Raw genomic sequence first — 27636 nt, forward strand, 5'->3', positions numbered from 1 at the left:
TACTGAGTTTTTTTTTTTTTTTTTAAATTTTATTATTATTATTATTATTATTTTAATTTCTATGAATAAAAATACTTCTTAAAAGTGAAAAAGCAAATTAGAAAAAGTAATTTTCATGTAATTGTCAATATTGCCTTAAATTGGAAGCTTAGTTGCTTTAATTAATGATGATTTGTGAACAAATTGAAGAAAGAATTAAATTTTAATCAAAACAATAAATACAGAGCCACATTCAATAATGATAATATAAGCACCATTTGAATCTAAATTATATATTTTTATTAAAATAATTATAACATTTGGAATTTTATAATTTATAAATATATCCAACTTTATATTACTTATGGATTTTTACATACCATTTGATTTTAAAATACATAATTTAATTAAAACATTATAAATATAAGCTTTTACCAAAATTTTGTATCAACATCTTACTAACACTAATGAAAAACTGGGTGACCCGAAATTTCATTTTTCATTACTGCCAAAATCACCGACAACGCAAAAAAGCAAACGTTTTTTTAGCAGACCACAAATCGCTATCAACTTATGATGTAGTGATATACACCCGATTATATTACACAACTCGAAAAAGATTAAGAATAATCCATTGTAGGCAATTATACAAAACTTGCCCTCACAAATTAATGCTTTTTTCTATGTTTCTAAGCCAGTTTAAACACTATCAAAAGCCAAGAATTGATTAAAACATCACCTCATCTTCCAACAATTACTCTTCAGCTGAAGCATTGAACTCCCAAGTGAACAGAGAATTATAGGTACTGCCGAAGACTTTCACCACTCATAGACTCCATTTCCTTGAGAATATCTTGTGCAAGAGATTTAACAGAGAGCTCCACATCTTCAAGCAGCTCGCCGAGGAAGGGGATGGTCTCAGGTAGAAGTACTAAATATTCTTCTTTCAAATTCTCAACGAGATATTTGACGATTCTTAGACCCAGAATTCGAGTACGAACCTTGTCACTTCTGGTTTGCATCAATACCTACCACAAGAGTTTAAAAGAGATGAAATTAGAAAATTTCCAAATTCAATTGGCTTATTGTGCAATGCATAGGAATGTCCCCAGTCTACACACTAAAGAAGGGAACTGTAAGATGTGGAAGTAAAACACCCAAAAAACTAGTCCATGCTTCTAAGTAGTCAACCATAACCAAGGAAGGAGACAACTATGTTCGTAATCTGTTTCATCATAAACAATAGAATTTGAATGGACTAAAACCGACCATAACATTCGGGGGAACTGCATAATACTCTAATGAAGTATAGTTGATAATTAGTTGTATCATGTTTATGACAATTAGTTGTAAAGTGGTTCGAAAATTTCAAAAAACAGACAAAAAACAGACTATATACTAAAGATATGTTTTTTACCTCGTGGTTCAAGTGTTTCCACAACGAATCGCTCCCAGTAGCCACGGCCATTTGACCAATGCAGTTCACCAGAACGTCATCAACCTTGTTTACAGACGGAACATTAATGTTCTCGTCAAGCATTTCTGGTGGCTCAGATGCCATCTGTGAAACTATGGGCTTGAGTAGAACCTGTAAAGAACATGACCCAAAATCATTAGGAAGGTAAATAAACTAATAACAACCAGAGACCAAGGAAGACAACCTAGACAGCAACATAACAACTGTTACATCAAATGTCGGTTGATAAAGATCAGTTATGTTCGTAACAAGTGAGGGGCAAGATCCATCAACCTGGAAATTTGAGGAGTCAAGGAATTTCAAGCTCCCAGTGTCGTAGAGAAAGCACTTATGCAATGATGACAAGACCAATGCTCTTATATGCCAGCTTTTAAGAGAGATCACTACAGTTTCCTCTTTACTATCGCCGCTCACGTGCACCTTAGCTTTCTTCCTTTTCGGTATTGAACCAGTATACTTTGCATCTCCAGAATTTGTAAGGTGACGGACACATCCATCTAGCAAGTACTTGAAGTAGGGAACGAAAAGTGACCTAAATTGAGTGGAACAGCCACAAGAATTGTTATCAATTACCAGGGTATTTTGTATATAACACGAACCCATCATTCCCATAGGAAAGACCAAAAAAGCAAGATTATATTTACTCGAGTAAATAAAGAACCAAAAGTTCAAAATATATTCTTCAAGTAAATGCCTTAAAACAAGACAATGCACGAAGCATCAAACTAGATTGCATGTAGTAATTCTAAAAGTGCATAAAGTACCTCCTCGCCAACACAATAAGTGAAGAGACCAAACTCCAGAGATTGGTAAATAAGACAAAAACTAGTTTGAAATTTCGGATGAAGTAAAGTTTGTTTGTCAAAAAGTGGGGTGGTAATGTCAAGGAAACTCAAATGCTCATCTTTTTGACAAAACGCCAATAAAAAGGTAGTAAATCCACACATGTATTAGATAGACTATCTAACCGTCCCCAAGAGTAACTGTTCATATTTTGTCTGAAACACTCCACTCTTGAGCAATAAATAAATACTAAATAGCAAAAACGTTTTTAACCGATTAAGGAGAAAACTTCTCAATTTTTGAGTAAGAGCAACACACAGAAACTGAAGGCTTGAAGCAACACACTGCAGACATAAACCTCAAAACAAAAATTTACTTAATCGCAGAGATCGAGTTGCTCTAAAGACCTCTTAAACACTAAACTAAAATTTTTGTAAGGAGTCCACACATACCTATGTTTTTCAGCAAGTTTGTTTACTAGGCCATAGAAAGATATGGCCCTGTCAACACTTTTGCTTCCAGCACCTGCAGCATCTTCTAAATCTGAATCTGCCCACTCAACACTTCTTATGAATAAAGGTTTAAACATGCTTTCAGTAAGCTTAAGTGTCAGTAAACTCAATGCACTCATGACACTATTTTCTACGGTGTCAATGCTTGTGACAGAAACAGGGTGCTGGCGGCGTAAATCAAGGGCACACAAGCACAGGTCAAAAATCTGTGTGTGGTAAGCAGTAACTGAAGACCTATCCATTTTTCCAACAATATTTGCTAGCAAGTTGAAGGTGATGATCAAGCTTGAATCTCCAGATTCAACAGCACGAGTAAAAAATTTCAACAAAGGTGGCAACACAAGACGAACCTAGAAATAGATTTGGCTATAATCAGATATATGAAACAAGAACAATTATATGTGGAATACCTATCACCTTGACAAATTACAACACTTACAGGAATTTTCTCTGTCAGAAGGTTCCGTACAAAGTCAGCTTTCAACTTCAGCTTTGAATCTGCTCCCCATACTAAGTTAGGATGAAGCACTAAAAGTTCTAACATATCTCCAAGATAAGGATTTAGAAATCCACCGAGTTTCTCTACAACAGCCTCCAAAGTTATAGCAACAGAAAGCATAACAGAATCCCTCAAGTCTGATGATTGAATTGATATTTCAGAACTGCCTCTTGTATTCTCAACGACACAACTTCGAGACACATTTATTACCTTTCCCATTATATTGGGCAGCTCACTCAATGATCTTGGCCCCAGTACATTAATCAGTGTGCTGCATGTTCGAAGGCAGCTAGAAGAGAGAGTTAAGTTGTTTGAAGTAATATATTTTCCAATTGACGCTAGCCAAACACTGATAGTTGAATGGTAAGAAGGAAATGCACTGGCCAGAATTTCTATAGCTGAAACTGCGGCTACTTTAAGAGAACTATCAGAAGCATTAGTAGAATCATCAATTAAGTGAACAATTCTCGAAGATATACTGTCAAATAATTTGAGAAAGCTATCATCCATGTGAAGCCAGGGACTTCCAGAAATTTTCTCTTTCTTGGTCCTCTTCTTTGACTTTATCCCGCTGTGTTCTTTAACTGTTTCACATAGAAGACTGAGAGCCTGCAAGAGGGTGTAAGATAATATGTGAAATTTATGAGCTACGTTATAAAGAAATGTTATATTTACACAAAAAGACAAGAAAATGCATTAGCATGCCAGATCAAACAAAAACTTCAGTCATGAAATGCGCTTCATATAAATATACTTAATATCTACCAAATTATTATTATTATTTGGTGCATAAGGTTTTAAAACTTAGAATTTTATCCTTACAATTTGATATATCCGCACTCCCTATGATTTGATAAAGCTCTCATAAATAGTCCTTAGGTTTTATCAAACCATAAGACTAATTCTAACAATTAAATCAGATGGACTAAATTCTAATTTTCTCCCAACTGTGAGAGACAAAATTGTGTGAGAGACCAAAATTGTAATTTAACCTTAATATTATTATATTATTATTATTATGGGTTAGGCGTGTTGTATTTTGGGTATTATTGTGCTACATGGGTGTAATTGACATAAAATAAGCTACTGAATAATCACCAACGCATGTCAACCATAAAATAAATGAATGAATTATTTATAAAAATATATTTTAAAGAAGAAAGAAGAAAACTTCTACTGAGATCAATGAAAGAATACAAAAAAACATAACAAGATTAGTTCATGTACCTTTTTCCCAACATTTCTATTATTATGGCCAAGCAAATTCATGGTACTTCTGAAGAAGGCTGAAGGACTCATAACCCTAGTGATACTCCTCAAAATAGCGTGCATATTCTCTCTTATTTCCTTCCTGATAGCCACCGGAATACCAATTTCCTGGCTTCTTGTATCAACAAGTTGAACTTGATAAACAACCTGCTCCAGTAGTTCTCCAAGAATGCTCTGCAAAAGAAAATTTGCTCGTTATAGAAACAGAGAAAAATTATCCCGTCTACTAGCAAGTGAATATTTGAAACCCATAAAGTTGCCTTTTCAGTGAGGTCCAGCACCACAATTTCGAAAACACAGACTAAACAGCAAGCCCAGTCATCGAACTAAGTATTTTTTTCCATTGACAACCCTCCACACCAATTCCTCTTGAACAAAAAATTTGACCGACTTTTTTAGTTCTGTCTATACCAGCGCTTTACTGTGGTTATGGATGAAGATAATTAACTAGAAATGAACTAATTTGGACTGATTGGAGAAAAAAAAGAGACTAGACATAATGCAAAACTGAAGACTAATAATTTAACCTAAAATTTATACAATGCCAAATTATGGACGTCAATATTTTAAAAAGAAATCCAAACCTTATCATACCTCCAATATGATATAAAAAGATACCAAACACCAGTATTAAGGAATTAAAAGGAACGACGACCATATTTCATTGGAAAGACCTACTAGGTAACTTGCTTCATATTTTACAGTTTATGTACAGTGATGCAAAGAAATATATACATGCCATACTTGTTCCACATTCAAACAAGTTTGTCTTTATGAAACCTAACGGTGAAAAACCTGAGTTTGGTGTGATTGTACAATAAAATGGGTTATACAAACCTCAAATCCCATATCATATATTTGATGATCAATAGGTTTACGGAACCAAAAATGATAGGTTTCACAAGTTTTGTTTAGGTAGCCCTCGGGATTAGTAACCTCATAGCAAGAGGTAAACAAACTTGCATACCCAAACAACGCTCAACTTTCTCAATCCCAAGATACAAAAATATCAACCAAGTCAGATGTAACTGCCAACTAACAGCCATTGGCACCTTAATTTTACAAGGAAAGATCAAAATTAGAGGGAAGATCGAATCAAGTGAAGGAAAATTTTCCAAGAGAATTGTATCATTGAGATGGCAGAGAAAAGTAAAGCATGCTATGCATGTTAGATTCATTATGTGAGAAGCACAACGCTAAACCAATCTAATGTTAGCATGCAGAAGTCATGGCTGATACAAGATTACTGGTAACCATGAGATTATGAGGAGAAAGACATAAGTGCGGTAACTCATAAATTTTCTACCTGTATGTCATCCGAGTTTTCTTGTGATGCTAATCTGAAAGCAAATTCTGGACCTTGCAATTTGTCTAGACAAAAGTTTGTTGCCAGAAACAACTGCTTTAGTGATTCCACACAAAAGTCGTCCAGACCCATGTGTTTAAACATTGTAGCAAGAGCACGAAGCCAAGTCGAGCATGAATACTTTTCACAAATATGCAATGCAAACACATACTCCTGTTCTCTGTGTACAAAAGACATGAAACCATCCAGACCATGCAAATCTTCAGAGGAAGGTAACTTCGAAACCAGTGACTTAAAGAGATGCAAAAGCAACGAAGCCAAGCCCTTCCATTCCCCAACAATCCTGCAAATAGGCTGGTCAGTTAGAATGGTAGAAAATTGAAGAGAAATTAATGAGAAAAATCAATAATAAAAGAGTACCTTAACAAGTAATGGAATATTTTTAACATTCTATCTTCAGCAATCTCAGGCAGTATGCTAATGAAAGTCTGAAGTACAAACGGCCACAAGCTCACAGATTAAAAGAAGCACGCCTTCAATCTTAAAGATAAACTTGCATGACAAAAATCAAGAATTACCTCGAGCAATTTATCCATGTTCTCAGTTTTTGACAGCCAACATGGAACAACAGCAGCAATGAGATCCTCAAGTACACGCTCTGAATGGCTATCAACCTACAGACAGATAACAAAAAGTATAACATCTGACTAGGAAACAACCTAGAAAGCTAATCATAGGTTCTTCTCCTCATAGGAATGCCAATCCCGTCCTTTTCCCCCTTTTTCTTTCCAAACTTAGACCTTGGAAGCCACTAGGCCAGACTTGCGCTTCTCTCTTAATCATTATAACTGTGTTCAACTTTTCTTCAGCATTACTTGTCTAAAATTCGAATATGCATTTCAGAGTGGTAATTTTAATGGAGATAACTTCTTCCATGTGGCACCTTTGGAAGGCAAAAAAAAAATTGGTGTATTTTCTTTAAAAGTAGATTAAGCGCTTTAAAAGCTTGTGGAAATCCTAATACCATTCTACCAAATACTATAAAAACTTGAAAAGCATTTTTAAATTGTTAAAAAAAGATTTAATAAATCATTAAGAAAAATAAAGATTATCAGGAGAGGAAATTCAATACTCAAAAGTCTCTCTCTATATAGTGAGGATATTTGCATTATGTTCATGGTCCATCCCACTAATCTCGAGGAGGCTTGGTCCGAGGACAACTGCATGGAAACTTGAAACACATCTGTAACTTGCCACTTGGGCACCCTTGAGGTTAAAAAAAACCAAACATAGGAGAATGAAACTATCTAAAGTGAAATCTCTAATCATCAAACCCTCAAACCCTCCATCAAACAAAAACCAACAGTCAACACATTAATATTATAACTAAATAAATAAATAAAACATGGTTTCAGGAACACAGGTTTATCACCTGTCTGACAGCAGATTCACCAATGAGAGTAAGAATATCCAGCATATGCTCCACAACTTTTTCTGGGATAGATTTTGCCACAGAGGAAATTAACGAATACACATGGTTACGGGTAACTCCATCCTTTGATAAATGAGTACAATCAATCAACAATTTGATATCAATGTCTTTTCTCCACTGAATCTGCAAAGACAAAAAAAAAAATTACTAACAGGAAGTCAGATAACAGAATTGCAGGTACAACTACTGACTGTCAAAATTTAGATGCACCTCTTGTGGAGTAGTAGTCGCAACTGATGAACAGATATCTTCAAGAACTATTAAGATTGTCTGCCTTATGTAGCCTATTGCATCAGATATGCCCTGAGAAACGCTAGATACTGCATGGTTTGACTGCTCATCAAGTGCAAGAGCAGCATTGCCCCAATCCTTAGAAAAAACTTTTCCAAGCAGCATAAATAATTGGCCTATAAGGGATTGCCTGCAACACAATCATGAATGTGAAAATTATAAGGGAATGACTAACAAATATTGAATCCAAACCAGCGTTTTAAAAGGCGCACCAAGGCACACCTATGCACAAATCGCATGTGATATGCCTTGCCTTGAAGAAGTGAGATGCTGGTAGGAAGGCACGGCAAAGGCACACGCCTTCCATGAAGCCCTTGAGGCACACACTCAGCACGCCTCAAGGGTTTATTGAATTTTTTTTATAAAAAAAAAATGAAACAAATGGCGCGTTTAGGTTAGTTATTAGAAAAAATTATAAAATCCCTCAATGCAAGGGCTTCTGCATTTAGAATTTTTACAATTTTTAAAGGATATTGAAGAGAATGATGATTCCCTAACATGGGGCAATGTGTCAAGAGTTGCTAGAGCAAAAGAACTTGTCTATTATTCTAGAGCTACATCAAGAACCAAGACTAAAGCTCCATGTTCATCCTCCACACAGCCAACACCATGAGACCCACGACCCACACTCACACCAGTAAATTTGGATGATTCAAAGACATAATAAGAAGATACAGATGGCTAAAAGTCCAATGATGAAGAGAACAAGGTTGAAGACCTATTTAGTGATAATAAATTTGATATTTAGAAAGATTCTTATTTTTAGTAGTGTTGTATGGTTTCATGTTTTTCTATGGAGTATTGACTCTAGACTAATATTTGAACTTATTTACCTTTACATATTTTTCTTCGTTAAAACTTCATTTCTTCCCATGAAGGTTTCTTTATTGTGTATATGTATATTTTCTTTATATAGTGTGACTTAAAAAAAACACTAATCTGAACTTCAAGATTGCTGTAAGCAGAGGTACTTCAACAAAGAAAATATATGATCTAAAGAAAATATATGATCTAAACAAAATAAATTAAAACACCTGTTAGCCATGTCCTTCTTCAGTAGCAAAATATCAAGAACAGAGCTTAAAAAAGAGAATGTGTTCTCTTTTTTACAAATCATATCATAGGGCGAGTTGGATGCATGATACTCGAGGGATTTCTTTTTCTTCTTCCTATCCACCAAACTGCCAACAAAACCTTCACATTTCAACACGTAACTCAGCATCTGGCTGATGGTGGAGGTAGTAATCTACGATATTCAATATGAAACAACATTAAATTCCCTCTACTGCAATACAAATGTATAAGCTTCTCGTGCTGTTTGCATTGATGCATAACTTGTAGAATGCAAATTTGAAGTACGTGATTCTAAATATGTCGGTTTTCACCTTGACTCAGAAACAGCATTCAGTACCACAAACGAAAAGAGTAAGCAATAAAAATTATACCAAAACGTAGGAAAAAACAGGTAAATCAACATTAATTACCATACAAAACTCCCATAAGGGGGAAAAAAAAAAGCTCCTATAAGAAAAATAACAAAGAGGTAATCTCTAATTTTACCTCTTGCATCGAAGAACTAGGTCATTTTCCTTTCTCTCTCTATTCTTTTTTTTTTTTTTTTTTAAGAGAGTGAGCAATGAAAATGATACTAAAATGCAGGAAGAAACACACAGCTGTAAACATTAATTACTAATGCAAATTTTGCATTTGAACAGATGAAAAAATAAAACCAATCTTACTTTTAATAATTGTAGACTTTAAGCACATTGTCCCCTAAAAAAGGATGGATTGATTCTTTATGATACCAAAAAATTGTTATTACAAAGCTCTCCTCTTAAAAGGATGAATTAATTTTTCTAATTAATAGGATTTGAGAATTTAATTAAACATATCATCCAAAGAGAATTCGTAGACTAGAAGTAAAACTTAAATAAATTCAAAATGATTTTGACAAAATATAGAGTTGATTTTTTAGTCATGGAAAACGTCCCAAGGTCCTATATGAACAGGTAAAACGTAAACAAGAGTGTTACCTAGTAACTACACTATCGGCAACTTTAATTCAAATTAACTAAGTAGAATGAGCTGAAAATCTAGAAGGAAAAAGCAATAATTTTCAGGATAGATCATGCTTAATGCTATCACAAAAAAACAACAAATTAAAATATACAGTAACTAACATGTAGACGCATCAAGGCTTCTCGGGTGGCAGTTTGAACATTATTGTCAGCATCTTGAGATAACAAAACAAGTTTTGAAAACAGCAATTCCTGCATCCAAAATGAAGATAGAAAATTTTAGTTAGCAGCTGAAGAAGAGTATAGTTATCAGTTGCTGCAACTAAATAATTGAATTTCTATGCTTCCCTTCTAGAAAATTGGGAAACCTTTTGTGACCCCATGTATTATTATCTTCTTTTTTTTTTTTTTCTTATTTGTAAATTTCAAATATTAGTGAAATGTCTTCTTATCAAGAAAAGAAAAAGAATCGAATATCTTCTCTAGACATAAAAGAACAAAAAAAATTTTTTTTTTTAAAATGGCTTCAATCAGCTGAATGGTGAATTACTTTCATCAGTTACGATTGTCATTCCTACGAACTTTATTGCAAATACACTATCAACATAAACAAATTTTGATGCACCTACCGCCCAAAAAGAAGAATGTGAAAACTTATGGTAGCACTCTCTTTGAAAATTTATAAAAGGATACATCACGGCAGCACCATGCTAGTCTAATTAAAGCCGGACAAGTTTATCATTTTAGGAAAATACATAAATCACAGCCTCTCAGTCCAATCAGCTCATGTACAAGGTTATTAATATTCAACAAATAAATAAATAATGATATGAGGAAGAAGGGGAAACGTCAAGAGGCTATTCTATCTTGTTCAAGAAAATGTCTAGAGGCCAGGACAAATGTCGCTACTCTTGCCATATCTTCTGTTCTTGGAACAATCCTTTTTTATTTTTTATTCTCTCATTTCCATTTTTATGCTGACAAAATATAACTTGTTACATTCAAAAGTATTAACGAGGCCAGACTAAGAGGCTATCAATTTAATGTACTAAAATGTTTTGTATTATTTCTAAAAAAATGTTTTGTATTATTTCTGAAAAAATGTTTTGTACTATTTCTGAATAAATGTTTTGTATTATTTCTAAAAAAAATGTTTTGTATTATTTCTAAAAAAAAATGTTTTGTATTATTTCTAAAAAAAATGTTTTTATTATTTCTAAAAAAAATGTTTCGTATTAAAACCATAAACATTCCATGTTTAACAATTGCTTGTATCTTGGTTCAGAAAAAGAAATTTTAGTCACAAGATGCCTTGAAATGAAATGTTCAGTTCCTAAAATTTGTGTACTTCACAAAAAAAATGTTTGCTGGTGACTGTAGTAGATTTTCAAATGCATATAAATTGCAAATTCTAAATTAAAAAACCATAACATATAAAAATATGTCGGTTGCACAGGATAAGCCTAACCATACAGTAAGCAGAGATGTAACATTTTACAATAAATAAATATCAACTCAAGTTCAGAGATGAAGATAACCTGCATTTCATTCTCCATCATGCTATATATTCGATCATCCAGCTTTTGCAAGATAGCTAAAGAAGGACGTACAATTGCATCTTCACTTGGACTGCCACCATTTAACTGGGAAGTAAAACGACCAACCAAACATTTTATTATGTATATTTTAAATCCAAGAAAACAAATTAAGAAAAGAAGAAGAAAACAAAGCTAAAGAACTGAAACTCAAGTTTTGAAAGGTTTCTTACTTGCAATGCCTTCAACAAATAACCTTCAGAAATGTGCCAATCAAAAGAAGATGGTGTAGCACAACACTAGAATGACCATGAAATTTCTCATTAATGCAATTGTTATACGAAAGTAACAGACTTTGTCAAGACAAGCATCTAGAGTATCAATCAACTCACCTCAAGCAGAAGACATAAGATGGAAACTTCAATTGATGACAAGTTATGAATGGACCTGTCAAGTTCAAGATGATATCTATTGCGTCTCTCCAAAAGAAGAGATAACAGAGCCTCAACTTCCTTAACGTGCAGAATAGCATTTCCCATCGATTTGAACAGAGAAAGGATTCTCAGCTGGAAAAATAATGGCATCCAAGTCTTCAAATTCCAGACATTAAAATAATTTTAGGAAATCAAAAGTTAAAACTACAAACATCCTACATTGTCTATAAATCCTTTTTTTACCAATCACCAAGAAATCTGAGGACCATAATAATATACTACGGAATAATGAAAAAGGACAGGCAGGCCAAACCTTCCCATAATCAGAAAGCTGTAAAGCATAACCCAAAATGAAAGCCAGAATCATTTCTTTTGTAGCTTTATCAAACCTGAAAAGGCATTTCAATAGGTTAGCAAGTGATTATCAACAAACTAATTTCAGTTCGGTTTTTGTTTCTTATACAAAATAATTGAACAAAAATCCAACGTGAGAAAAGTTCAGTATGAAAATTTCACTGGAATTAAAAAATAACAGGCAAAGAATGCGACATGCTCCAAATAAACGGCCAAAACATTAGGAAAAAACTCCCCAATTGTCAAGTCACAAGGGACCAGTGCAAAAAGGTCCAGTCAAAAAAGCTCGTCAAGAACCAAAAACATTTCCATACCTGAATCCATTTACTAAATTATCACAGTGGATTGCCCTTTCAAAATCAATTCATAATTTATTCTACTTAATCATCTATTTGTGCCAATTAAAGTGCCTTAGGGCCTTTTTTTATACAAGGTACAGAGGTTAGGGATATGATAAGAAATTTGAGCATTATTCTCATTCCCTTGATTAAGGTTCAAGGGAATGCTTTATACTTCACTTTCACATCCATTTTTTCAACAACCTTTCACCTCTAATGAATTTGTCATCCAGTAAGCTATACTGTAGAATCTTGTTTACTTTTTTAAACAAGAAACTAATTTTCATTAATATTTGAAAAGTTAAGGTGAAAGGTATAAAACAGGATACTATTATTCCAATGGTTATACCTTTCTTAGATATAGATTTTCTATTTCGAATTTTCCGCTAGGAGCATACCCTAGCACCAGACTAACAGAACAAACAAAAGGAAAATATAAATAGAAAACCTCCCAATATAATTGTACAAAAAAAAAACATCTTGTCTTGTGCAATGATCCCTCGCTTGGACTTAGAGATGTGAAGAAAGACATTGAACTAAACAAGAAAAAGCTCCCCCGCACTTGTGAAACCTAGCCAACTTTGCTGCGTAATAAGCCTTTTTGTCCCACATCCACTCTATAGCCAAGGGATTGCACAACCCTATCCCTTTGCCAAAGGTGCCCCAATCAAACACAATACAGAGAAGAGAGAGGAATAATTCTACTCACCAACGCACAAAATTTACTGGAAACTCTGTCTAAACCATTGAAAATATACAGAGGAAATTGTCGTGAAGGCAGTAATCTTTCAGCTCACCTTACTCAAAAACACTCGTCAAGTCTCTCTCTTTAAAATGAGTGTTGAACCCACAGAGCGTTGACCCCTAAAATCTCTCAGCTCACGCTCTAAGATTGTACTAGTTGGAAAAAAAATGGCGGGGGAGAGAGAGACTTGACTACAAGAAAAGTGCCATTGTAATTGGAGATCTAATTACAATAAACCATGAACATGTTCTTTGGCAACTTCGCATTCTGAACATTGTCGATATATTGAACAAATGTCACTACAAAAGGAAGAGACCTTGGCAATGATCATGCATACTTGCACACCACTTACATCATACGTATAGTTATGTCAAAGAAAAGATCAATTCTATTGAAAGCACAATTTTGTATTGAACTGAAATTAAATAGAGGTGAAGTACTAGATTCACACCTCTGATCAATTCTCTGAGGAACTATTAAGGTGTCTGAGGATGAACCAAGCAAAGATGCTAGAAAGGAAGGGAGAAAGTTTATGTCAGATAATATGAGTCTTTTTTGCTCAACCATCAGACCCAGAAGTTTATCTAGAAAGTGATTCCATATTGCGTTGCTTCCTGCCATTTAATAGACGAAATTAAGTAAATTAAAGGTAAAATGCAAATACAAGCTTGTAAGTTAATCCAATATAGAAAATAACCATTTTTCTTGCAAGAAAAGTTCGCATGATCCAGTAATGAAAGTAGCCCTTCAATGCAGTTCATGGCCACAATCCTGGTATCCTGGAAAAGTGGATAGCATATGGCATCAATAAAACCAAAACATGGAATGAAACAAAAGCTAGGCTTGGAATGGTGAAAATCTGGTGATAGAGATATTTTGTGGATTTTACTGATTTTATGCCCTGTATTTTGGTATGTTTTATTGAATGGCCTTCTTTAGGCTTGGGTGGATATGAACTATGGTTTTGGTTTTATTTCAGGATGAGAATCGTTCGTCTCCTTAGGTCAATTCTTTGAAACATATCAAATTCATGTTTTGAAGGGAGAAGAATGAGAATGAATCACAATATGTCAAATGCTCACTGTCAAAAGAATGAAGATTTTGAAGAGTAGGCGCTACGCTAATGTCAGACTATCTTGGTAAACTGTTTAAAATTTATGCTGCTTAGAAGCATTATCTGTAACCATAGAACAAAAAGAAAATAATGGATTTATTACCTTGTCATCACTGGCTAGTGGGACAAGTATTGAAGGAAATTCAGCGAAGAGTTGAACGCGCAAACCTTCTTCTGACTGAGAACAAAGATAAGAAAGACAGTGGAGACTCTCAACTTGCACTGAAGCAGGAACACCTGGTAGTTTAAGCAGTGAGATCGCCATCAAATGCAGTTAGAAATTTCCACGGATCAAACAGATTCAAGTAATTCGAACATTTTAACTGTTTGAAGCCAAAATATAATGGTATCCCTCAGATGTAGATATCATGCAACCCATAAAAAGGGCAAGTTGTTAGCACATGGGATGCTTTATCAGCAGTATGCACTCGCACATTTTTATAAAATACCAACTTTATTAATTGAAATGCTAATACAAGATCCAGTCAGAAAAACAAACGATGAGACATTCTCTAAGAACAGCAAGAAGTTGCCAAAAAAACCACTAATTGCGGACCAACCTTTAAAGGGCACTCCTAGAAACCCAGTAATCTAGGGACAGAAGAAAGGTACTTATCTCCTTCACCACCCTTCTAAAGATCATTTGTTTCTCCAGCATAAGGGCGTTAGACCAAGTAGTTTTGCAGCAGCCACAAAAAAGCCTCCACTAACACACCTTGGGTATTGTATAATTTCTCTTTAATAAAAAACAGAAGTTTCAAAACCTACTCACTTATAACAACAGAAGCTTTCTACTTACCATTTTATACCCTACCTATATCTTTTTTATTTTTCTTTAAGAGAAAACAAAGATCTCATTGATAAATGAAATATACAAAAGGGAAAACGATAATTTCTGTGTACCTATATCTCAGACTGGCAAGAATTTCCATATTCATACTTATTATTATTTACAAAACTTTATAAATGAAATAACGAACTCCTGAACCTACCACACAAAGATAACACATTGGCCATATAACAAGCTACATTATCACCGAAAAAGATACCCAGACTCTTGCTACAAAATAATTACAAGAAATAGAAACAAGATTATATTGATAAACAATCAACATGCTGAGAAATAGAAACTCGAATTTATTTTCTGAGGTATATGGTATGTAAAAATATTTTCAAGGTCAATCATCCAATACAACAAAAAAAAAAAAAAAAGTTGAATAAAATAAATAAGAGCACCTTCGTCAGTGAAAAAACGAGACAGCAAATGAACAGGAGATATCTTGAAGCTTCTGACAAGGTAATGGAGATGTTCCTTGAAGACATGCTTAAATCGTGAGGTTGCAAACAACACAAACAAATCACTGAACATGGAAATCCATTTTTCCTTCTTCTCCTGCAGCAAAAAATTGTCTTGATATCAGTCGTAAAAACTCATCTCATCAAATTAATTTAAGCTACCAAATCACTGCCAATCCACTAACCAGAACCATATCTGCATTCACAGACGATATATATGCATCTAACAGTCTCCAAAATATGCAAATAAGAGCAACAGCATTCAATTCATTGTGATCCTCTTTAACTAACTGATCCAGGAATCTTTTGCAGTCCCAATCTAACATTTCAGTTTTGAACTGCCAACAACAATAGCAGGACATATTCAATAAAAACAAAACATAACAGAACATTAAATAAACCAACAAAATCAAACAACTTTTGTATTTCAAAGAGAAAAGGTCAGTTCTAAATCAATTAATTGAAGAAAACAACAGTACCTTATCAATAGAAGCACCATAAGTAGACTCATACACGTCCCATTCAATCTTCAAAACAGGGAAAAGAACTTCAAAGAAGCTCCAAAATTGGGTGTTACCTACAATGGGAAAAATAAAAAATCAAAATCAAAATAAAGAAAACATCATAGTGGTCAAAAATCATATATAATTTAAACCAAAGGAATGAAAGAAGAACACTAGAAAGGCACGTGTTAGTAAAACCTGCAGCCGTACTTAAAGAAAGAAAAGGAAATTTAGTATGTAAAGAAAAAAATAAAGAATGAGATCCTACTGTCTTTTTGCATGACAGTTGACTGCAGCACGACAAGGAGAAAGAGTACTCTGGAAGAATCACAAGCTTTGCAACTCTCAATCAGCCAAGGAGTATATTCCTCTGGATGTAACAAGAACGACTTTGCCAAATTATTAACAACATCCATATTCATTGAGCTAATGTTGCCACGCTGCGAGACCTGTGATTAAAAAAAGAAATTAACAACGGATACATTTGTTATTACTACCCGTCAAATCGGAAATGTGCTTTTTGTGATCCATAGAAATTATCAATGAATTTTTTTTTTTTCTTATTAAAAATATTAAGTAATTAGGGGTAATCTGAAAGGAACAAGATCAAGGTGATATGTTTCTAAATCTTTTAAGCATTTGATGTTTCAAGTACAAAGTATAAATGATGCACTTCTATTGCCTTCAAATTGTCAAATTAAAAAAAATTAATATCATAAAGTAAATACTATTTCTGTGAAAACCAGACACTTTTCGACACCAAAAAAATGTGGAAATGATGCCGTAACCCTTATATCTTTTTATTTATTTCTTAGTTCATGATTTAAACACTCCTTATATTGATTAAAATGCTGCTGAATCTTCTATAACTTTTCATACACTAACTTTGTTTTTTGCCTATTATATACGCCTTCAGGCTTCAAGCCAATTACCCATTAATGATGCTTTACTTTGGTTCTAAAGCTTAAAATTCCATAAATTTTAAATAACTTTAATTCAACAAGCAAAAAAGACCATGGTTTCTTATAGAAAAAAAGAAAAGAAAGGAAAGAAATGATGAAAAAGCATAGTTTCTTAAGCCCAGACATCTGAGTAAATCTAAACTCAATATTCTGGAACACCAAGTTAAATACGGTGGGAAGATGTCTCCAAAATCTATTTACTACCATCCAGGGATAAAATTTCAACACAGCTCAGAAGAACACAGCCAGAATATTCTTGCTGAATTATCTGTAAATAAAAACCAAACTCAATCCAATAGAGCAGTACTAACCATATCGGTGTTGACACCAGCAAGATTCTGGTAAAAATGCCACTTTATTTCCTTGGCCAATTCCAAAGCCTTCAAATTCAATCTCTTAGTCTGTGATTAGCACAAAAAACACAGAAGCATAAAAACCCAAGTAATTTATTTGAGCAGCTACCTAAATTAATTAGTCCCATCATAGGCTAAAAGTAGTTCAAAGATGGAAGTTCTAGGCAGCAACGCTACAAACCTTGGGTAAAACTAGGAGTAAAGGAAACGTAAGTGAAAAAAACATCTGCAGATCATCAACATGATCGTAGAGATACTCTTTCAGGCTGTTTAAGCATTCAAAAGCTATGTCAGCAGCAAGATTACTATTAGCTGACAGACCTGCAAGCACAAGGTGATTCCGAAGGTAAGAAAAACTTCTCAATTTAAATTAAAATGCATATCCCGTGGCTTCTAAAGCTCACAAAAATTTACTTACTCTACATGCAGAAAGTGAAATCCTACTGATCTTTAAAATAAATTATTCTATGAAAAGGTACGACCCTCAACAATTATGCCTTTGAAATATTGAGATTAGATTTATGAAATAATATTCTGATTTACTATAGCTTGTTTGTGCATCCATCTGTAGTTTAGATTAAAATGTAATTATTTCTATTTTACAAAACATAAAAAAATACTTCTAAGAATCTGATTTAAAATTTTACGACTTCGTAAAACTTTCATTATCCCATTTCAATTGGACCTCAGTTTAAATTAAGAAATATAGCTTCATCTTCCTTATCAGAAGAAAAAATAGTTTTCCTTTAACACACAATGCACATTGAATTTAAATTGAGTTTATTAAAAGGAGGACGGATCTTGAGTGTATTAATAGGAGGAGTACAAGAAACGACACATTTTCAGGGTACAAACAGAGTGCACAATGAAGCCACAAATAGAACCTCATACAAAACCTATAAGCTAGAGCATAAAATTGAAAGCGGTTATCCATCGTTCAAAACCTTGAGGAACAAAGCATAAATTCTAAAATGTAGTCAAACCAAAGCCCATTGTTATTTCATTTATATTTTATGTTTCCCTTAAGAAGATCTCCAAGTAGAACATACAAAATAAAATCTAGTTTGGTCCCTATTTTTAATAAACCAGTTAAGGTAAATAAAAATGATTCTAACAAGTCTTTAAACTTACAAATCAGGGAACTATTAGATACAAAATTGAAGGTTCAAAAACCTATCAAATACTTGTTTAGATACCAGCTAGACACATCATTGAAAGCTTAGAAAAACTTATGAGACAATCTATTGGATACAAAAAAGAAAGTTTGGGCTCTATTGAAAAATTTTTAAGTGCACGGACATGTTATACACAACTCCAAAATAAGAAACCAATAGACAAAAGAAAATAAAAATGTGAAATTCTTCAGAATAGCTAGCAATGATGCATGTAGAAAATTTTCAAGCTAAGTAGAAAATCATACCAGACTTCAAAACGCCAATGCATCTAAAAAGCACGTCCTTTAATGCTTTGAGAAGAACAGATGAACTCAATATGTCAGAGATTCCATCAAGAGTGATAGCTTTCTGAACAACAGTAAGGTCATCATCCCGAAGTAGTTTCAAGATGGCATCTTGAACAGTCACTAAACTCTGTTCCATAAGAAAAAGAAAAAAGAGAAATGGACGATTTTAACATGAATATATGGTCAACAATGAAGGTTACCAAAAGCATTCCCAGATAAGCTATCATTTAACTAGTTGGCAGAAACTTTCTGCTGCTAGTAAACATTAATTTTGAAGTAAAAAAAATGAAAGAACATTGACATTTGACAGATCGAGTCATCAACCGACTAGCCAAACTTAATTATATTCAATGGTAACTAAAAATTTAAACAAATGAAAAGCACATTAACATTTAACAGATACAGTTATCAACCCAACTAGCTAAACTTAATTACATTAAATTGGAAGCATTCAAGTAAAATTACAAACAATGATGAACCAACAGCACAGCACATCATTCTACCAAGGCTTGTACAATTTGGATCATTATAATCATATTGACCTCAAGAAGCTATTTCTCCTATAATCAGGATAAAACTGCCTAACAGCCCCTTAAGATGTTCACACAACATACTTCTGCTACAGCTATCTATAATCTAATAAGTCTCAGACGGCCTATCGAACACAAATTATAAGAAATGTCCTCCCAAGAGCTTCCCTAGTTTTCTTCCTTCCTAATAAATCCTAGGTAAATGGTCACCATGGTTTGACTCATTCCCCACTCCCATGCTCACAAATTATAGCAAAATATATATGTATATGTTACCTCTAAATGATCAGTTTTAGCTTTCAAATTTCCAGCCGTGCTCAAAGTCGAAAGAGCAGCACGACGAACCTCAGCCTATAACACAAAGAAAGCACCATAAAACTCAATATATGCTACATAAGATGAAAAAGTATTCATATGGGTTTTTTCAGATTTCGAACACGATACCTTCAAACTGAAAACAATAACGAAGCCACATGCGCATAAAGTAATAAAAAATTTAAAGACAAGGCGAGTGCACTATAATACTATACCTTAGGATGATGCAAAGCAAACAAAAGTTTTGAATCTGAAATAGGCAGTGACATATCACAACTCCCATCTAAAGTATTACACACAATCTCATATACAGAGCCCCCAATCTTATGTTGCAATTTTGCATCCTGTTAGCAGATCAAAACAATAAGGCATCAAGAAGAAAGGATATATATAGTTCAATACAAAAATGAAAATAAATGCCCCTGAAGATACCTCAAAGAACTTCTGAACAGCGGAATGAAATTCTGAAGGATAAACTTTATTGACAACAATTATAAACTTCTTCGCCCAAGAACCTAGAGGAAAAATTCTGGTTAGCCAAGCTAATAAAAAAAGGTGGCAAAAACAAGTACTGAAACTTAACTAATTATTTCATCGTTTTTCTTTTTTTTTTTTTTTCTTTAGTAGCTAACAAAAATTATGCAGAAATTTATTGAGACAACAAACCAGTTCATTCTTTGATTGGCCAAAGAAAAGTTCCTAACTAGCAAAAGCAGGATAGCAGGTGCCGCATAAAAATATCAAAATGAGTTGACCAATTAGTTCCACAACAAAAAGTTTTGACTCAGTTTCTATTCTTTTCTTTCTTTTTCTTTTTTTCTTTTTTTTTTTATTTTTTTTTTTGTAAGAAATTCAAGGAGAAAAATGAAATGATGTACGTAGGCATTTTAAAAAATCCACAAAAAGGAGTACATCACTAGCCACAAAAAATCACTCCAGTTTAAGAGAATCAAGCTAAACTCATAAGTATGAAAAATGTCAGGCAACTTAGTTCATAATAATATCGCTACATTCTTCTTGTGAATGTTCCTCTTAGGAAAGGGTTTTTACCACCCTGCCCATAGGTTGTCCTCCTTTGAGGATGAATATAGTCCTTAATTGTTTCTTATAAAAAAATAATGATAATGCATATCACTACTGTAGTTTATTTCCCACTAAGCATCATAAAGGAAACTTTGCGGAGAAATTTCCCTTCATGAAGAATCCTTTTTCCTCTCAAGGTTATATAACCAAATCCTATGCCAAAATATTTTGTGCACTAACCCAAAAAAAATACATGATTTTGAAGCCAACAAAACAAAAATTAAAATAAACAACAAATAACAAGAACGAGCACACTAAAAAAATAGGAAAAATGAGAAGAATGCGCACTAAATAACAAGTTTCAACATATACCTGGATTAGAAGAGCTTGGGGTGTTACTCTTCTCGGAAAATTTAGAGCAGCTCACTAAAACCTTGGTAATGATATTATGCATTAAATGCATCATCGGAATAGTCTCAATTAGTGAGATCAAACCACGTTGACACAAGTCACTAGAGAAACTACAGACAACAAATAACTCGATGTTAAATCATCCATAACATCAGATGCTGACAAATGAAAAATCTCAGTCCCACCTATATTCAACTAAGGAATCCATAAGGATGGAGAGGAATTTATCGATGTTGAAAGCTCTGGATAGTTCCAAAAGAATGCCAGCTAAATCCCTTCACATTAAAATACAAGAGAAAGAAGACAGCGTAAAATATGAGTAGAAATTGATTATAAAAAAAAACAAAATTAAAATATAAACCAAAACAAGAAGCAACAGGAATTGAAATTCAGCAAGTAATATATATTACCTAATCCCCATCAAGATATCCAATACCTTTCTTGGAAACACGTCAACTGATTGGGACTGAAAAATAGATAGAAAAAGATAAGTTCAGAACAAATCAAAATCTATAGGCAAATTAAAACTTAAGCATGTTTGGTCAATTCTTGTCAATTCAATTGGTTTGGTTAGTTTTTCGTTCATTTATATGGTTTGGTCAGCTAATCATGGAAAAAAAAAATCAGCATCAGTTCACAATTATTCTCAAACAATAGGATATTTCGGCAAACTTTTTCCAAAAACAAGTTGAATATTCTTCTCTCATCTCCTTCACGTGCTAGACCTCGAACCCATAACCAAAGAGTTCGACTGAAATTCACCACCCTCTAGGCCAAGAAGCTATGAGATCATTCGATCCAAAACAAGTTCAATCAACCTGCTTAAACCCTCAATTGGTTTTTAAATTAATGATTGATTTAGAAAAAAAATTAAAGAGGTTAGTTCCAAGAGTTGACATTAAAAAAATACGTCCAAATTAAGTCAAAAAACCTTAGCACTAGAGAGCTCACAAGAAAAGGCTTCAATTCTTGAAAAAACTATAAAATAGTAAAGTTAAAAAATAAAAAAGATTTAGAGAGAATAATTATTAGAACACTGCTTATAGATTGGACCTCTTTTCTAACGATGATACATTCATGATGCATGATGGGGCGATGATATACAAATGGCAAGAGAAAAACGCTAAGAAGAGCAGTGGTGGTATTAAATATTCTCACATCTGATATGGTTTGGGCCTTACCTCTTATGATAAGAAAAAACCTTAAAGTTCTCTCTTCCATATAAAATAAAGCTTAGAATGAACTATGCAAATCAGAAGATAATTTAAATCGCCTTTTCACCAAAATAATACCTGAGCAAGGGTGATTAAAGCCATAAGTGAGAGCCGAACTGATTGCATATCACTTGACTCCCTCGCATCCTCATTGGCAATCTCAGAGATGGATCGAATCAAACTCTTAGCAAGCTTAGGTACCAATATGGCTTTGTTGGCTAGCAAACCAACAATCATCAAAGCACCAGCCTGTATTTAAAGGAACAGAGGCACAATATATTGTTATATAAATACAACCAACTTAAGAGATGTAACATGGAAAAACGTGACAGAAGTGCAACTAATCAACCAGAAATGCTTATAAGATTCACAACATGCCAATAATTTAGGACGAAAGAAAATACAAAGTGAATGCAATGATTTTAACTTAAAACATTTAAGCCTTGCAGATTTAGGCACAAAAAAATTAAAACAAAATCCAAAACAAAAAGCTTGAGATGCTAGTCACTTTGGTATCTAAGATATTAGTGCCACAAGACTCCAACCGACATAATGAGTACTCAAACTTCCGCTCTAACTAAAACCATAAATCTCTTCGCCCACCTTTGGTAACCCTAATTATGGAACTATTAATGGACACCAATATTTCTTCAACGGAAGGATTGCATCATAATAATTTGATACAGACAATTTTTTACGACATCTAATTAAAGTAACAAAGCAACCATAAAGCATGTACTTTAAAGAGACTTGAATTGCTTTTTATGTTCTTCATAACCCCTAATTTGTGGTCACTCCTTCAAGCGTAAGTGGAAAACAGATCATTCCTCCAAATTGCCAAGCATTTTCTGTGAATATACTTGGAAACCCAATTACAAGACCAAAATCAGTTATCTTTGAGAATAAAGCAATCATTGGGAAGAGGCATACCTCATAGCAAGATTTAGGCTTCTAAATCTTACCAAAGAATTTTGTAAATAACTATTAAGGAACAATTTCTCTGATTAATCAGGGTATTGGGGAGTATTTCTTTAATACGTTAAGTGTGGTTCTTAGAGGCTTGTGCTCTACTTTTTGTACATTTTATCAGGGAAATGAACAAATAAATAACTTATAGAAATCAATATGCCTTACTAACTTACCTTCTGGTCAGAAATTCCCTTGGTGCCAGGCTGAAGCCCAGTTCTAATAAACAAAAGAACAATGTTCAACACATTGGGCTCAATGCTTGTAAGAGTACCCAAAACTTCTATAACAACTGCAGTGCAGAAATTGACAACTGGCCTCGCTGGATGGAAGTTCTTAGATGGAATAGCCTAGAATAGAAATAGCATAGTCATTTATGACTGGAATCGTGACTAGACGTAAGCAAAAAAATCTCCTCTTAAAATAAACGTTAAGAATACTGGATGGATAAAGAAAAATAATAATAACTCACATAATTGCATAAAACTTCCAAAACACCACGATCACGGACACATTGTTGCACTATAACCTTCCTTGGTGGTGGGGCACCCGACAATTTCACACCTTCCAGAAATTTCCATTTACTATTCCTAAAACACAGATAAGAAAAAGATCAAAAACTTCATGAAGTCCGCATTCGCAGAGCTGAAACAAATTAGAAGAGAATTTCATACCCCAAAACAAGCAGCTGCGCTAATCGAACAAAAGCATGAGTGTCATGGAATGGCAAGGCACAAAGAACTAAGTCCTCGACATTATGCACGTGAATCCTGAAAAAAAAAATGATTACCTTGTAAAGCGTAAGAAGATATCGACTAAGAGAAAGAGGCAACGTGTCAAAAGGGTTTGATCCTGTCACTTGGGAGATTAATTGAAGAAGTACTTACTTGTATCTGCGAATCAAGTACTCTAAAGTCTTAAGTGAGGAAGGTTGTTGAAAGTGCCCCGAAATCAGTCTCAGGTACGAACTAATTGTAGCGTTAATACGTTTGTTTTCCTCTTCACCCATCAACTCTCTATCCTGCTCTCTACTTTTATAGCTAAATAAATTGTTCTTATAATTTCTGAAACGTTCATCCATGCTAATAAGAACCTCCAGCCCTGAAGATCATTGAAAAAAACAGTTTAGCTAATGAGAATATTGAGACCCTCCGCTGCAAAATAAAAAACTAGTAGTTACGCAAGAAAATCACTCAATAAGCTTAAGCCTCGGAAACTAATCCGGCTAAGTTCATTGGAGAATAGTTACAATCATTTATATCTCAGAGTAAAAGGATCAGAGGAAAAAAAAAAAGATAACTGAGCAAACTAGTTAACATTCATCCGAGTATAGAATGGGATAAACTTGTTGAGGAAGCCCGTTCCAGACTTACCTTGTAAGGCAATGCCGAATACAGTATCGACATCAATGTCAGCTGCTTCTTTGGGGTCAAAAAGAATCGAAGGTCGAGTGAAAGGCCTTTTGAGCGGCTCTGAGTCGGCCTGGACAAAGGATTTGATAGCTTGCAACTGCGAAGCGATGGATGAAGCCATTGGTGAATGAAGTGCGAGAGATCACCCTGAAGAACTCCAAAGTCCGGGAGCGATGCAAATCCCGCTACCGTTACGGGAGCTTTCTGTGCCGAAGGCCTGCCGGTGTGGCGGGGGTAGCGATGGCGGTAGTTGTGTTTAGGCGCTCAAAAAAACCTTAAACCCAAGAAGGCAAACCAGTTGGTCAAATTTGCTCTAGGGTTTATTATAAGAATCTCCACTCGGCGAGAAATCCCATTATATCACTCGTATTATTTTATTACCGCTCCTTCTAAAAAAAAATAAAAGATAAAATAAAATTACCGTTACATGAACCCAAGCCGAGCTCTTAAAAAAATTACTGAACAGAAACAAAAAAAACAAAAATTATTATTATTATTATAGTAATAAAATTAAATATTTAAAAAAAAAAAAACAGCTATATTTTTTCTTTCTTTCTTTATTTATTTCCTTCTCTCTTCTTTGAGGTTTTCAAGAAATTTGTATATTCTCTCTCAAGCTTTTTTATTTTTCTCCTTCCTCCAAGATTTCTCGTACCCTTAATTTTTTAAATATCTATTTAGTCTCGTAAAAATGTATAAAGATATATATTAGATAAAAGAGTTTTGGAAAAGAATATATGTGAGATCCCATTCTATTAAACATTATTTGTAATGGTGTGAAAATTGGAAAGCCAAAGAAGGGAAGAAGAAGCCCAAAAAAACAATATAAAAAGAAAACATTATTTATAAGGGCGTGAAAATTGGAAAGCCAAAGAAGAAAAGGAGAAGCCCGAAAAAAAAAACAATATAAAAAGAAAAAACAATATAAAAAGAAAAAACAATATAAAAAGAGAGGAGAAGCTCGAATAAAAAATAATAATATCCGCTATAAATGGAACCGGCTTCCGCATTATAATAGGTTTGAAAATCAAAATAATAACATGGAGCACTTGTTATTTTTTCAGGACTCAAATTGACATCTCAAAACTTCCATCATGAATTAAAATGGTTTTTTTAAGTTCATAAGATAGCTGAGACAACAAGAGTAGAACCTTCAATAACAAAATTGAATTTCACTTTCTTTCAACCTTCTTTAAAGCAATGAATCAATAACAAAATTAAGTAATATAACAGCTACAGGTTAAGTAATGGAAATGGCAACGCCATAAAAACGTTTCTACCTTTTCTTTTATGGGGAAAAGTTATGAAGGAACAATATATATATTACAACATATTTATCTGTCTATGAGGTTCAAAATCAACATACTCTCCGCTTGCCTGCTCGCCCAACCTATACATATCAAAAGCTTTATCGCCTAGAGGAATACTGTTGCCTTCTCGTCCTTTAAAACCCTCCATTTGTGAGCCCCAAGGGGGCAGTGTAATAGGGTTGGGATTTGAAACATCTAAACCGGTCGGATTCTGCGGCGAGTTCCCCAGTGGTCTCCGGTTAGTCGAGTTGGCTACAGTTAAAGCTGCTGCTGATTGTTGCTGCTGCATTTGTTGCTGGTTTTTCATCGGTGATTTTGGCCTAAGCAACTCTATATCTGGGGTCGTCATAACAAGATGAGATGCTTCTGGGGGTGGATTTCGGCCTCCCCCACCTTGCCAAACCTTTCCATCTTTGTCAGCAAAGTTCTTGATATATGCCTGAATGAATATAATAATAACTGATGTTAGCAGCCAACGCAATGAGGAAGTGACAGCAAGAAAAATATACGAGGCAAATAAGGCATTATCTTAATCTTTCACTTAATATTTGTACGAGCTCCAGTCAGAAAATGTGTAGTTTAGTCTCCCTATGGACAAGAAGATCACATTTATCTTTTCCATGCAAATGTCAGATTTCATATGTTCGTGAATATAATTTTCAGAGGTCAACAATAAGCAAAACAGTTGCCGCGATACTTTGTGTACGCAGAAAATTTGAGTTTCCTGTTGTCATACCTCAGAAAGAAAGTTTGATGACGACAGCTCCTTACCGACAGTCAGCCACCCCGCTCGAATATTATGGTCCTCACCAAAGAGCTCTAGCCTCCTGCGGCCAAGGGCAAAATGCTCAATTATCCGGTACATATCTTCGGGCTTCTGGGTTGAACCTGAGATATATTTTAAGCATAAAACTACGGTCACTGTCCATTAATCCATTCATGAAAAACATCAATGCTAGAAAGAAGTAGAAAAACCAGGTGGCATAAGTTCGGACTCTGCAGAGTTTACAATATTTGTTACCGAAAATGACTTCATTGCTTACACACCAAGAAAATATATACTAAAAATATCAAAAGATATGCAATCACAGGCAAGGGCATGGAAGCTAAAGACGATGCTGACCATAAGGAGGTTCCTCGGCAATAATTACGTCAGTATCAATGTTTGCGTGGATAATATGTCCATCAGTACTGCGACGTACAGTTCCTTTAATGCCCATGAGACAATGCTCCTTCATTGAGACAGCAGAAAAACGCTCGTAAGTGAAAAGGATAGATCTCATAACAGTGCAGCAGAAGACTCAAAATCTAAATAAGGTTGCTCAGAAAATTTTAATGGAAAATTAGACTGACCTTGGAGTGCTGGAAAAGAGTGTGGGAGTCATGCCGTAAACCTGGAGTTGCATTATTTTTGTTCGTCTTCACCCAACAAATATCCTCACAGCGTCGAAATCCCCACTAAGCACCCCACCAAAATGAATCATTCAATGGAAATTTTTTAAATAGGTGAAAACAATTTAGTAGGCATGTATACCACAACCTAAGCATTGGTAAAGTGCTACTCATATTCTCTAATAAGGAGGCATAATCATTTTTACCTTCTTAAGACATTGACGGCCCTGCTCAAGGCCAACACCATCGCCAACCCATAGGAATATGAAAGAAGGTGTATCAGCTATTGCCTGCAAAAAAAAAAAAAAAAAAAAAAAAAAAAAAAAAAAAAAAAAAAAAAA

At 34.1% G+C, this 27636-nt stretch overlaps 2 protein-coding genes across 2 annotated transcripts in view; both read right to left on the reverse strand.

The window, feature by feature from the left end:
- Positions 1-459: 459 nt before the first annotated feature.
- Positions 460-24900, reverse strand: LOC111447932 (uncharacterized protein At3g06530). Its single transcript, XM_023087330.1, has 39 exons — positions 24555-24900; positions 24069-24282; positions 23856-23951; positions 23654-23771; positions 23358-23531; positions 22294-22464; positions 21412-21467; positions 21187-21276; positions 20963-21111; positions 20000-20082; positions 19783-19911; positions 19529-19603; positions 18681-18849; positions 17442-17581; positions 17219-17308; positions 16214-16394; positions 15922-16019; positions 15628-15780; positions 15383-15539; positions 14250-14383; positions 13730-13811; positions 13484-13646; positions 11909-11984; positions 11554-11727; positions 11395-11460; positions 11165-11269; positions 9789-9878; positions 8643-8854; positions 7528-7738; positions 7258-7440; positions 6404-6499; positions 6246-6313; positions 5826-6168; positions 4478-4693; positions 3191-3859; positions 2692-3101; positions 1730-1988; positions 1397-1567; positions 460-1007 (listed from the first exon to the last, which is right to left on the reverse strand). Exons 1-39 carry the CDS (start codon positions 24712-24714, stop codon positions 777-779), a joined length of 6462 nt encoding a protein of 2153 aa, XP_022943098.1. The 5' UTR covers positions 24715-24900; the 3' UTR covers positions 460-776.
- An 862-nt stretch (positions 24901-25762) lies between these two features.
- The window catches only part of LOC111447933 (methyltransferase-like protein 1), a 7661-nt gene continuing 5787 nt past the window's right edge, over positions 25763-27636 (reverse strand). The window contains exons 3-7 of the mRNA XM_023087331.1: positions 27502-27585; positions 27257-27361; positions 27027-27135; positions 26640-26791; positions 25763-26342 (exon numbers count right to left, since the gene is read on the reverse strand). Of these exons, the coding sequence (XP_022943099.1) occupies positions 25917-26342; positions 26640-26791; positions 27027-27135; positions 27257-27361; positions 27502-27585 (876 nt within the window). The 3' untranslated portion in view covers positions 25763-25916. The remainder of the gene's footprint in view (positions 26343-26639; positions 26792-27026; positions 27136-27256; positions 27362-27501; positions 27586-27636) is intronic.

The sequence above is a fragment of the Cucurbita moschata genome, unplaced genomic scaffold (assembly GCF_002738365.1).
Source record: "Cucurbita moschata cultivar Rifu unplaced genomic scaffold, Cmos_1.0 Cmo_Scf00009, whole genome shotgun sequence".
Taxonomy (NCBI): Eukaryota; Viridiplantae; Streptophyta; class Magnoliopsida; order Cucurbitales; family Cucurbitaceae; genus Cucurbita; species Cucurbita moschata.

Bases quoted from the DNA above. Each gene is read 5' to 3' on its own strand.
- LOC111447932 (XM_023087330.1), bottom strand. From the start codon at position 24,714: ATGGCTTCATCCATCGCTTCGCAGTTGCAAGCTATCAAATCCTTTGTC. The intron at 23,532-23,653 runs GTGAGTTATTAT...TTTCTATTCTAG, and splicing joins TGGAAGTTTTATGCAATTAT to GCTATTCCATCTAAGAACTT. The intron at 3,860-4,477 runs GTACATGAACTA...ACCCTCTTGCAG, and splicing joins ATAGAAATGTTGGGAAAAAG to GCTCTCAGTCTTCTATGTGA.